Source organism: Protopterus annectens, chromosome 1.part2 (genome assembly GCF_019279795.1).
Source record: "Protopterus annectens isolate FY-2018-M chromosome 1.part2, PAN1.0, whole genome shotgun sequence".
Taxonomy (NCBI): domain Eukaryota; kingdom Metazoa; phylum Chordata; order Ceratodontiformes; family Protopteridae; genus Protopterus; species Protopterus annectens.
The window spans coordinates 739,519,686-739,533,433 of NC_056727.1; the positions used below are offsets into that span (position 1 = coordinate 739,519,686).

Below are 13,748 nucleotides of genomic sequence, written 5' to 3' on the forward strand. Positions count from 1 at the left end.
ATCCATGCCTCTGAACTGTACAGAATTCTGCAGAATTTTCAGATTTTTGCATCATATTTTTGGTCTGTTTCTTGTAAGATTTGTTGTTTTCTTGTTAATCATTAAAATTTAAGTTGCTAAATAATGATAATACATTTGAGTTTCAGATTTCATGTCCTTCAATAAATGCATGCCAATGCAAAATATGCTATTCTAGCAACTTTCTAAATTTATAAGAGCAACATTTAGAATGTGAGCCTATTTTGGGGCATTTGCCCCTCTGTTATTTTTGCCTTTGCCCAAATTTCTGAGCAAAGAGGTTAAGAGGTACAGGGATGGCCAATTTGAAGTACATGTGGAAAATCTCAGGATTCTCTGTCTAGTGTCATAGGAAGCATTAATGTGTTTAATGAAATTAAACAAAATCTAAAATTCCTTTCCCTGTTAAATAGAAATACCCTTCTACTTTTCACTAAGCATTACTAATGGTTATTTTTTTCCATTATTTGCAGAACATGTTACTCATTCTCAACAAATTGTTTTCCCCTTGCAATAATGTTTGTGTGTTCTTTTCCCCCTTTCTGTTCTTTTGTAATAGCATGTAAATGTGTGTTTTTGTGTGTGCTTGCGTGTGTGTGTGTGTGTGTGTGTGTGTGTGTGCACTTGTTGCAGGTATTTTTCAACCTAAAGTGCATGTATTTTTCACTTATGTCTGCATTAGTATGTTTCATTTAGTATGTTTTGGTTGCTGTTACATTATTATACTGTATTTCCATGATTCTGTAAGTAAATCAAATGGTATATTGTTACTTGAATTTTCTTCCTTGTAAATGGGTCATGCAGTGTCACATATCTCTGTCAGTAAGTATAAAAAAAACATGCAAACACCGAACATGAAAAACAAACTGAAAAAATAGTGTTGAATTCCAAATGCTAATCCAAAAACCGAAACCAAATGATTTTTAGTGCTTTCATTCACTATTTTATTACGTGAACTTCATCAGAAAAAAGTATGTTCCACCCAAACATCCTTTTATATCAAATACACAGGAAATGACATCATTAACTAAAAACTTTTCATAATTCAATTAAATTATTTAGATGAAAAACTATATGTTTATATATATATATGTAAATTGCTTGACTTTGAAATGTAGAATTTACAAACACAACTTCGCTATTAGAAATAAGAATCCAACTAATTCCCTGGCTAAGCACGCTTCTAGATGTGCTGAGTTTAAAAAGTTTTAATTTTTTGTAGTAGAAAAAATAGAGAAAATTGTGTTCGGAGGGGATTTGAACAATATTTTAGAATGTAAAGAAACACTTTGGCAGTTATTTTTAGGGGCTGATCAAGCACCCGGACTAAATGAGTCTATTAATTTAAAATGTTTTTCATTAAACAAATAGACAAGCAATTTACACATATATATATATATATATATATATATATATATATATATATATATATATATATAAACATATAGTTTTTCATCTAAATTATTTAACTGAATTATGAAAAGTTTTTAGTTAATGATGTCATTTCCTGTGTATTTGATATAAAAGGATGTTTGGGTGGAACATATTTTTTTCTGATGAAGTTCATGTAATAAAATAGTGAATGAAAGCGCTAAAAATCATTTGGTTTCTGTTGTCATTGGATTAGTATTTGGAATTCAACACTATTTTTTCAGTTTATAAAAAAAAACATATGAATGAATGAATGAATGAATGAATGAATGAATGAATAAATAAATAGTGCCTAGCAGGAGCAGTGAAGAATGGTCAGATGACTTAAAACTGTACAGTTCTCTTTATCCTTAAACATAAAAAGCTGATTACAGGACTGCTGGTAGGGTATGATAAGCAGTCAGTGTTAGTTCACTCTCTATATTTTGGGCCCTACAACCACAAAAAAACAGTAAGCTATCTCACACACAGGTGAAGTATATAAAGAGATTTAAGAACATGACACTGTATGCAGTTCATAAAATAGTGTACCTGTGTGTGTGTGTGTGTGTGTGTGTGTGTGTGTGTGTGTGTGTGTGTGTGTGTGTGTGTGTGTGTGTGTGTGTGTGTGTGTGTGTGTGTGTAAGCAAGGATGTTGGGAAATAAATGACTACAGATCATTCAACCAACCACCCTATCCAGCATTGTCAAAGGATATTAAAATCTTTTGGGTTTTTTTTTTTTTTTTAAGCTTTATAGGTAACATTGAACTGATAAATTCATGGTAATCCATGGCTAGAAACACTATATTAATTTGTGCACTGCACTCAAAAATGTTTGTCTGCCTTTTTTTTTTTTTTTTGTAAGCCTATAGATACTTATATTTTTATACATATACAAATAAAAAATATTAGACAACTCAATTTCCCTCAAATCATATTTTAATGTATACTTTTTTATGTTGTATTTTAGTCTGGATTCCACTGCATTGCTGAATCGTCTCAAACAACATATCTTCAGCACTCCATGAAGCATGACTCAGGTAAAATGTTTTTTTTTTCATCTGAACACATGTAGCAGGAGGTGGTATTGGGATTACTAGACAGGTTTGGTTAAAATTATAAAGTGATATGGACGAGCCTGAGATCTTCTTTTATTCTAGGTCTAGTTATGGTGTGGAAGGACCAGTCCCCAGAAAATAAACAAACAGTTGCTAGTTTGAATGGTACTCAGAAATTACTCAGAATCATGTAGACCTTGCTGTTCTTAAATCAATTACAGAGGTGACAAACACGTTAAAGTACGCTAACCTTAGATATGCCTTCTATTCTATCCTTTTATAAAACTGGGCCTATAGCTATTCCAGTGTATGTTAATAACACGGATTATTACATCTTGATTTAAAATGTAGCATTCCTACCTGTCTTTCACAAGTTGGTAGTTACTGACAAATGCAGTAAGTATAGATGATTTCTCTGGAGATAGAATTTGCCTTATAGTCTGGAATGTTCAAAGATTACAAAGTCGTCAATTTGTGTTACTTTTATATTGTCAAAATGTAAATGGGCCCTACAACCACAAAAAAGCACTAAGCTATCTCACACACAGGTGAATTATATAAAGAGATTTATACACATGAGACTGTATGCAGTTCATAAAATAGAGTTGACACATGGCAACACAAACATACAGGTCCACGAATGACATTTCAGAAACGAGTGGCAGAAGTGACCTACCATTACAGGGTTAAAGTACCCAACATCACATAGGTAAATACTCCATGGAAGCCTACTACAACTCAGGATTGAGAATGTGAAACACATGGGACACCAGAATGTATGTGAAAATAGATCAACTTGGTCGACTTTTTTGAAACAGTCACTAAGGCCATTGATGAGGGTAAGGCAGTTCACACAGCCTACCTTGACCTTGCAAAAGCCTTTGACACGATACCCCACTCGGGCATCATAGACAAACTCACCAGCTTAAATGTAAACCCATATGTCACAAGATGGGTTGCAAACTGGCTCAAGGACAGAACCCACAGGGTCAGAGTTGCTGGAGCTATGTCAGACTCTAAGCCAGTCACAAGCGGTATCCCACTGGGCTCAGTCCTGGAACCCCTCTTGTCCGGCATTTATTTTTCCGAGGTACAGGCAAACATAGTAGGACAGTGGCTGACAAAGTTCGCAGATGACTGCAAACTGGGCGCCATAATTGATACTCCAGCGGACACAAACATCCTTCAGAGAGGCCTCATAGAAACACATAATTGGTGCCAGAGCCATGGCCTTAAGCTGAACGCCAAAAAATGTATAGTCATACCCTTTGGGAAAAACAAGGTACCCACAAATTACCACATAGGTGGTAATCCATTAAGTACGGAAGTGGTAATCAGGGACCTAGGGACCCAGGTTGACAGTAACCTCTCATTTGACACTCACATTGCCAAAGTGGTTAGGAAGACCTTCTATATTGCCCACCTTATCATGAAGGGTTTCACATCTAGATCAAGAGAGGTCATTGTGCCCCTGTACTCATCTCTTATCAGGCCAATATTTGAGTACAATGCCCCATTTGGGATGTATCTTACCCGACACCTGCAGCAGTTGGAAAGACCCCAAAAGTTCCTCACCAAGAGGATAAAGGGTCTTAAACATATGTCATATGCTGCCCGACTGAAAAAACTCCAGCTCTATTCAGTCGCATACCACCTTCTCAGAGGTGATCTGTGCCTGACATACAAGGCCATGTCCAATCCGGAATTAATGGACATGCTCCACCTCAGAAAATCCAAATCCATCAGAGCCACGAGAGCAAGAGACTTAAACCTCAACACAGAAATAAATAGGACGTGCTGGAGGGACAGATTCATAACCCAGAGGCTCCCTACACTCTGGAACAGAATCCCAATCCATGTTAGGCAGAGCCCCTCACTAACTCTATTCAAGAGAAATCTTGATGAGTGGATGGGAGATCGTAGGTTTACCCCGGGGGTCATCTTTGTGTCACTACTAGACAGAGGCACAGTAAACTAAACCCTAAAAAGGTGTAGTATTCTCATCCTAAGGGGTGGTGAAAGCCACACACACTCTGGCTAGGCTTATAAATGCCCTAGGGCAGATAGCCTAGTACGAACCTATGAACCTATGAACCTATGAACCTATGAACCTATATGCAAACAGTGAAATAGAAATAACAGTAGCAGCTATAAGTGTGCATTATACAGATGTAATATATATACAGTTGGTATAAAAAGTGTATCTTTGTATTTTTCAGAGATAGGGTGCTACAGATCAGTTATGAAGAACATATATATGAATGAGAAGATGAAGTTAAAGTATTTAGGAGTGAGGTTTGCCGGAGTTCAGGTAGACAGTACAGTAGGAGAAGAAGTGCTGTGAGGTAGTAAAAAGTTAAGAGGGACAGTCAGACGGAAGGGTGCCCCAGTGGTTAAGGTGTTTGCCTTTCTTTGGCAGCTGCTTTGAATTGTTTTGATTAATTAATTAATCTTATTTGAAGTAGAAGCCTATTCCATGCTATGGTAGGATTGTAACTATATAGGTTGCTTCCCATTTTTGTTCTAGGTTTATAGATAAATAGTAAGTCCTGGTCTGAGCTGCACAGAGATCTCGTTGGAGAATAGTTAGATATGAGGGAGGATAGGTTAGGGCAGTAACCAGGTTGATATATGATAGAGTGTATAATCTGAAACTGAGAGAGCAGAAGTAGGTTGGGTAGTTCCAGCCAGTTTAAGCATTTAAGTGAGACACAGTGATGAGTTTTATAAGTATGTTGTGCAGAGAATTTGACTACTTTATTATAGGCTGAGTTTAGTTTTGCTAGGAGTGAGGTGTTAAGGGTTGTGAATATTTGAGAACCACAAAGTAGAGTGGGTAGGAGATAAGTGTGAGAGAGGGTCACTTTGGCTTTGGAAGTGAGGAACTTTCTATTTCTATATAAGTGACCTAATTTCTGATGGGTTTTCCTAACGCAATTATTTATTTGTAAGTTGAATTTAAGTTGATCATCTATAGTGGCACCTAGGAGTTTGGAGCTAGTTTCAGGTACTATTTGAATGTTATTAACAGACAGTATAGTAAAAGTAGATTTAAGATTGGTAAGAGTTTTTGGGAGAAAGCGTAGGAGTTTTTTTTTTTAGGATTTAGGATTAGTTGGTTGTTAGTGAGCCAGATCTCAACTGATGTAAAGGCAGCTTGAGTAGTGGTAATGAGACCAGAGTAAGAGTCTGAGATGGTAATCACAGTAGAATCATCTGCGTATTGAACAAGAGATGACTGAGGACAAGAGGTATAAAGTAGATTGGTAAAGATGTTGAATAGCAGTGGACCCAGTATGAATCCTTGGGGAACTCCCTTTTTATGGGGAGGGGAGGAGAAAGTGCAGAGAGCCATTTCACTAACTGTAGTCTGTCTGAGAGATAGCTAGAAAACCAGGTGACAGTTGCAGCAGAGAAATTAAGATTAGTCAGCTTTGAAAGAAGAAGAGGGTGGGAGACAGTGTCAAAGGCTTTAGAAAGGTCTAGAAATAAACAGGAAACAAGTTTATTATTATCAGGAGCCAAGGAAATAGTGTTGGTAAATGAGATTAGGGGAGTACTAGTACTGTGCTTTGGGCGGAAGCCATGCTAAGTGGGAGTAAGTAGCTTTTCCTGTTAGAGATATTGTAGAGTTTGCTTGTGTATACATTTCTCGAGTAACTTTGACAGGAGTGACAAGATAGCTATAGGTCTAAAGTTAGAGATTTCTTGGGAATTTCCTCCTTTATGGATAGGAGGTGTATAAAATTCTTTCCAGAAAGTTGGAACATAAGACTCAGAGATGGAGTGGTTAATCAAGATAGATACAGACAGAAGGGTAGGGAGGGTGGCCTAATGGTTAAGGTGTTTGCTTTACAAACACAAGGTGCAGGGTTTGAGTCTCACAAGGGATGATTGGCTAAGCTTAAAATAGCTCGCAAGGGCAGTTAGCTTAGTACTAACCTATGAACCTATGAACAAAGCAATGGTACTGGCTGCTAGTTGGAGGAAGTAAGACGGAATGTAATCAGCAAAGATTGAGCAAGGTTTTAGTTTGGTGAGTAAAGATTTGATATTGTTAGTAGATACGGGTTTTAGAGAGAACAGTTTACATGGATCTGAACCAGAGGATAGAACACAGAAAAACATCCAGGCCCTGCTAAAATTTGCAAAACAATACATTAAGTTTCCCAAAAGCATGTGGGAAAATGTGTTATGGTCTGATGAGACTAAGGTTGAACTTTTTGGCCACAATTCCAAAAGGTACATATGGCATAAAAACAACACTTTACATCACCAAAAAAACACCATCACCATGGTGAAGCATGGTGGTGGCAGTATCATGCTTTGGGGTTGCTTTTCTTTAGCTGGAACTGGGGCTTTAGTCAAGGTGGAGGGAATTATGAACAGTTCCAAATACCAGTCACTTTTGGCTCAAAACCTGCAGGTGTTAGCTAGAAAGCTGAAGATGAAGAGGAATTTCACCTTTCAACATGACAATGGACCCAAGCATACATCCAAGTCAACAAAAGAATGGCTTCACCATAAGAAAATTAAAGTTTTGGAATGACCCAGCCAGAGCCCAGACCTAAATCCAATAGAAAGTCTGTGAGGTGACCTGAAGAGGGCTGTTCACAAGAGATGCCTTCATAATCTGACAGATTTGGAGTGCTTTTGCAAGGAAGAGTGGGCAAATATTGCCAAGTCAAGATGTGCCATGCTGATAGACTCCTATCCAAGAAGACTGAATGCTGTAATTAAAACAAAAGGTGCTTCAACAAAGTATTAGTTTAAGGGTGTGCACACTTATGCAACCAACTTATTGTACATTTTTTATTTTTTATATTTTTCCCCTAACAGATTTGTTTGTTTTTCAATTGAATTGTACAGGTTATAGGTCACATTAAAGGTGGGAAAAGTTTTGAAATGATTTATTGTGATCTCATGTTTTATATCACAAAAACCTGGGATTTTAACAGGGGTGTGTACACAGTTTTTTTTACAGAGGTTTCCTTACTGAGAGGTAGGGGGTGTGGATGTCAACAGTGATTAGCTTATGGTCAGACCTGCCCAATGAGGGGGTGACCATAGGTGTGGATCATTGATTTCCCATGTTGGTAATGACCAGGTCTTGGATACAGGAGCCCCTGGTGGGACTAAGGATTAGTTGATCCAGGGTATTGGAATTTATGAATTCCAAGAACCATTGGGCAAAGGTTTTGGTACATGAGTAGTTTTGCCAGTTAATGGCAAGATAGTTGAAATCACCCAGTATTAGGGAGTTTGGCTGTATCTTAATATTTTCCAGTATGTTTAGAAAGGTGTAGTGAGAATCTTGAGGCATGGTGGGGGATCTGTAGCAAGCTACAATTTGGATTGTAGTCTTACCTAGTGTTAGTTGCACCTGGAAAATTTCAGACATATTGTGTTGGGCAACTAGCCTGGTATACATATATATATATCTATATATATATATATATATATATATATATATATATATATATATATATACATATATATACATATATATATATATATATATATATATATATATATATATATATATATATATATATATATATATATATATATATATACATATAGGGTCTATATTACAAGATCGAATGTTTAGGTGATCGAACACCGAAACATTGAACTTGTAATATCGAAAACAAAAAATGGGGAACAGACGATTTAATGCAGGGAAAGATTTCCCTTGGCCATTCACCAGATTTTCCTGTTTTGTCTACTCTAGAGCAATCTTGGAGTTGGTATATTTAGTTAGGGGGTGGGAGGTTTGGGGTGAAGCTCCCCACTTAGTTTGGGTGTAAAGTTATTTTTTTATTTTCATGGCCAACAGACATCTTTCCATGTACTGTTCAATGTTTTTGGTTCAATATTACAAGTTCGATGTTTGTAATATTGAACCAAAAACATTGAATGGTGCAGGGAAAAATGTCAAACAAGTTTGATGTTTATGCCGCGGTGGTACAGCGGTAGGGTTGTTACCTCACAACAAGAGGTTCTCCTGTTCAGTTCTCGGCTGGGCTTGGGAGTGCCTTCTGTGTGGAGTCTGCATGTCCTCCCCACGGTTGGGTAGCATTCGAAAGACATGCATGCGTAAATGGACGTGCCTTCTTTGAAGGTTGAGAGTCGAGCTGGCACCTTGGCATTTTGTAAAAATCTACTGCTAATCATTAGTGGACCGGAGTTCCGCTGTGGCGACCCCTTACTGGGAAAAGCCGAAAGACAAACAACAACAATTACAGGTTTGATGTTTAGGTGTTCGATCACCTAAACATTCGATCTTATAATAAAGACCCATATATATATATATATATATATATATATATATATATATATATATATATATAGATATATAGATATATATATATATAGATATATATATATATATATATATATATATATATATATATATATATATAGATATATAGATATATATATATATAGATATATACTCACATACACACACGCGCACATGAATATATTTACCGTGGCCTGTACATTGGAGTCTAGGAGTGGCTGTCTGCCCATATCATCATCTAGTGCTACGTGGGAAGAGTACCTGCCTGTGCTGCCTCCACAGCAAAACCCAGTTAGCACCTGCAGCTGTAGAAAAGCAACCTTTTCTCACCACTTGCCTGTGACATGTAGCTGGATTTGAGCTCCACCTGATACTGATGAGTGGACACTGGCGTATATGGGCCACCTCTTGGCAGTGTCAGCCATGAGATAATGCTGCTGTCAGGTAAATATTGAAAATGAGCCTAGTGTTATATTGGCAAGGATGTTCTAGTCCCAATATAGGCCATGAAATCCTGTCAGTACCCTTTGACATAGCAGTCCCATATTAGATAGGCCCTGGACATTCCACTGCACTGCCCCCGTGGGCAATAAAATATAATGAAAGCTTGCCCATATGGTCACCAGGAGATTTATCATCTAATCCAAATGCCACAGAAGGGGAAGGAGAGCTCTGCACACACACCCACTTGAATAAATTAGATTTAGAATCTGGAGGCTACTAAAGAGATGTCAGGAAAAATTGGTTCACCTTAGCACTGTCTTATAATGGCAGCCATAAAGATATAGTCTAGGAATGTATTTATTTTATTTTATTTACTTATTTATTTATTTATTTTACATTTGTTGACTGGATTAATCTAACTGGATATATGTCCATTTTCAGTAGAGGCCTGGGGAGAAAAGCTCCATAAAGAAAAAACAAAGCAAATAATAGCAACAATAGATACAATTCAATTACCAGACAAAAAAAATAGCTGTTTATACGGTAACATGATAGATAACAAATCAAGTTTTTTTTTTTGACCGAACAGTCATAGAAGAATAGACTATTTAGAAGGGTGTGAGACATTCCACATCAAGGTTGTGTATGTCAGAGAACAACAGGTAATTATTTACAAGGAAGGAACACATTATTTAAAAGGTAGTGAGTCATCTCTAAGGCAGTGAGACATTCCTAAGGCCCCTGTTGGGTATGATCATCCTAACATGTAATAGTATCATAGAGGAGTGGGTTTTGTACAGTGTGAAACTAGCTAGCTGATAAGATTAAGAGGAAAACTGGATGAGGAATCTTAGTCAGGGTTGGTACAAGGACATAGCCAATGGGTTGAAAGGTATATTTTGAGTTTCTTTTTAAATAGTGTAGTTGAAGAAAAGGATGTGAGTTTACTGGGAAGTAGGTTCCAGATTTTACCCACAGTGTTAGAGAAAAGGGAATCTCCTGCTTTATCATTGGGTTTTTGTCTAGATACAAGTAGTTTCTTTGCTGAGCATAGGTTAGTAAGATTTTTATATGGGGTGATTAGACTCATGAAAATTGGTGTATTGCTTGGATGATATAGGGTCGTATGGGTAATAATAAGTTGGTGGAACTGAATTTGATTTTGCAGCTCAAGCCAACCCAGTTGTTTCAGGTTTAGGCAGTGGTGGATTCTAAAAGGGGAGTCAGTTGCAAATCTGGAGGTTGTCAGCCTGTTGAAGTTGCTTTTTGATAGATTAGTGTATATAGGAGAGGCATAGAGGAGAGTTGAAATGAGGTGGGTGTGGGCAATTGTTCTAGCTGAGGGAGTAAGGAAGGGTTTAATCTTATAGAGAGAGACTAGTTTTATGTTAACTGATTTTATTGTGGTGTTGATATGAGTATCATAGTTGAGGTTGTGGTCTATTGTTACACTTAAGAGTTTGGTGGTACTGTCACGAGGTATGACTGTGCCATTATTAGATCTGATTATGAAGTCAATTGGGGTGGAATTCTGTGTGGGAGTAAAGAGCAATAATTTAGTCTTCTTGGGATTAAAGAGGAGACAGCGCTGTAAGAACCATTTTTCTACTAATTCAAAAACATTTTAGGTAAGGGACTACAGTTCAGATGGTCCAGGAGCTGAGCATATTAATGTGGAGTCATCTGCATATTGTATGCAAGTAGCTTGAGGGATGTTTACATTCAGATTGTTAATAAAAATTGAGAATAGAAGAGGGCCCAATATAGAACCATGGAGTACACCAAGGGTGACAGGAAGGTGGTTAGATAGGCTATTGTCCCAAAGCACTGCTTGTTGCCTGTTATCTAAGTAGGACTTGAACCACAGTAAAGCCTGTGTATCCAGTGAGAGGGAGTTAAGTATATTTAGCAGTAGTTGATGGCTGACCATGTCGAATGCTTTTGAGAGATCAATAAAGATAGCAGAAGAAAGAGTGTTGCTGTTACGGTTTTTGCTAATGTGGTCAGAAAATGATAGAAGGGCAGTGGTGGTGCTATGGAAAGGTCTAAAGCCATGCTGAGAGTTTGCTAATAGGCTATTTTGAAGATGCATTTTTCCATAATTTTAGCTAAGGAAGAGAGTAGGGCAATTGGACGAATGTTAGAGAGTTCTGTTGAATTACCACCTTTGTGCAGGGGAATTATATAGGAGATTTTCCAAATGGATGGGATGGTACCTTCTGTTATGGTTCTATTTATTATGATATAAATAGGATAGGCAATTGCTTTTGTGGCTATTTGCAGGTATTTGACTGGTAATAGGTCGGCAGAGGGGATAGATGGTTTGAGTTTTTGAAGAAGGGTACAGATGAGGGATGTAGGAACAGGTTGCAGTTGAAATGAAGGTGGTAGGTTAGTAGAAGAGGAAGGCAGATTGGAAGGTACAGGTTTTAATGAGTTAGCAAGAGATTGTATGGTTTCAGTAAAGAAGGTGTTAAAGACATCAGCAATTTGTTTGGGAGTATCATGGGCTATACCTGATGGGGTTGGTGTCTTCGAGTGACCTGGATGCAGGAGTCTATTGATACGTATCCAAAATATTTGCGGTTTATGTTGGTTAGTTTGTTGAAGTTGAAAGTAGGAGTTTCTTTTATCTGGTAGTATTGATGTTTAGTAGTATTTCTAAGCTGTTTAAATTTTAAATAATCAGCTGGGTCTCTAGTAGTGATCCATTTGGCCCATACTTTGTTTCTAAGTAGAATTTTCTGCTTAGTTTCCTTTGTTAGCCAAGGAGCAGTTTTTGTCTTATTCCTAAGAGTACAAGTAGGGCCATGGAAGTCCAAGATTTTTAAGAATTTACTGCATCTAGCTGGAGGTATTTTAGGGATGACCAATCGCAGTATTAAACAAATAATTTGGGCAATTGATAATGTTAAGGTAGTACTGGCATTATAAAAAGTTAAAACTCTCTTACTACACAGTGTCTTTCACAGGGACATAATAGTCTGGCTAAACAGCTTAAAATAAAGTTTTATGCTTTGATCACAGCATTATACAAAGAATTTGGGCAATAACAAATATTAAAGTAGTATTGGCAGTAAGTAAATTAAAACCTGTATACTCTATAATGCCTTTACAGGCATACAATAGTCTGGCTTAGTAACTCAAAATCAATGCCTTAAAGAATTAAATCTTAAGTCATTGATAAGTCATAGACTGAGAGAGTTGATTCTTCACTTATGGTTATGTTACATTGCCGTCATAGTTTTTCCAGTTAGGAAGTCTAATTTAGCTATTCATTTTTGTAACTATGGAAAAAAGAGAAACTTCCTGGTCACTCATCAGATCAACAAGCCATGATCATTCAGATAGATAATACTCAGTCAATATTTTTCAAATACTGAAGCCAGCTACCACAGGAAGCCCTAGACCTGCTGCAGAAGAAGCACAAATGAGTCTGTAAATGTTGCGCTCTTAATAAATAAAAACTGTACATGTTTTATTTTTTATGTGTCATCATAACAAACAAAAGAGATAATATTTAATGAATATATGAATGTGATTGCAAATCAGTGCTGAAAAAATAATGAACTAAACTAAATATTGGATATTTTGAGAGTATGTCTTTAATTTGGGCAATCTTTTTTCAGAGGCCCATATTACTTCTCTGATCTGGAAGAGGCTGTAGGACTTTAATTTGAGAAAGACTCAGGGTCTGAGAAGCTCTTTACTATATGTACTGAAGCATATTATAACTAACCTGGTCAACAAAGTGTAAATAAATAAAAGTAAATAAATAAAATTGCAATGACAAAATAAATCCTATTCCAGGCACAAACTCTGAATGGATTATGTCAACAATTCACATGATATTGTACGTCATTAATGCACCATACATGGATAGGTTGCATTTCAGTGCTTTAGTTAATTCATATAACATCATTTATTATTAGTGCACCTTAACCAAAGAGGTTGCACTGTGGTGTTTTGGTTAGGACTCATGGTAGTAGAGATCAGTAGTGCACCATACACAGAGAAGTCACACAGCACTGTTTTAGTTAATTCATGTGACAGTGTACATCCTTAATTCATCATACTGACAGAAGTTTAACTTTAGTTAATTTATATACCAGTGGATATTATTAGTGCACTATACTCTAAGAGGTTGCAGTGCATTCCTTTAGTTAATTCAGTGACAGTACACATCTTTAGTTTATCATGTTCAGAGTGATTTAACTTTAGTTAATTCTTATGGTAGTGTATATTGCGTCTATATTAGAACATCAAATTTTCATTATTTCGAATGTTCTAACATCGACCCCTATTCAGCGAATGCTGACAACATCGAACATTCAGAACAGCAAATTTTTTCCTAGGGAAAAAATTTGCTGTTCCAAAACACATGCACACAACACAAGCACACCAAACAAACAGCAATCCACACACATACACCCAAAATCTTGCAGCTAACCCTACACTAAACTATACAAACACTACTAACTATCCACTTACCTTAACCCAAACCCTAACCCT

The 13,748-nt window shown here is 36.8% G+C and overlaps 1 protein-coding gene across 1 annotated transcript in view; it reads left to right on the top strand.

Annotated features, from left to right (window-relative positions):
- Nucleotides 1-13,748, top strand: part of LOC122791075 (gap junction alpha-4 protein-like) — a 96,686-nt gene that overhangs the window by 38,529 nt on the left and 44,409 nt on the right. Inside the window, exon 2 of the mRNA XM_044058853.1 lies at nucleotides 2,401-2,470. Coding sequence (XP_043914788.1) covers nucleotides 2,455-2,470 — 16 coding nt within the window. The 5' untranslated portion in view covers nucleotides 2,401-2,454. The remainder of the gene's footprint in view (nucleotides 1-2,400; nucleotides 2,471-13,748) is intronic.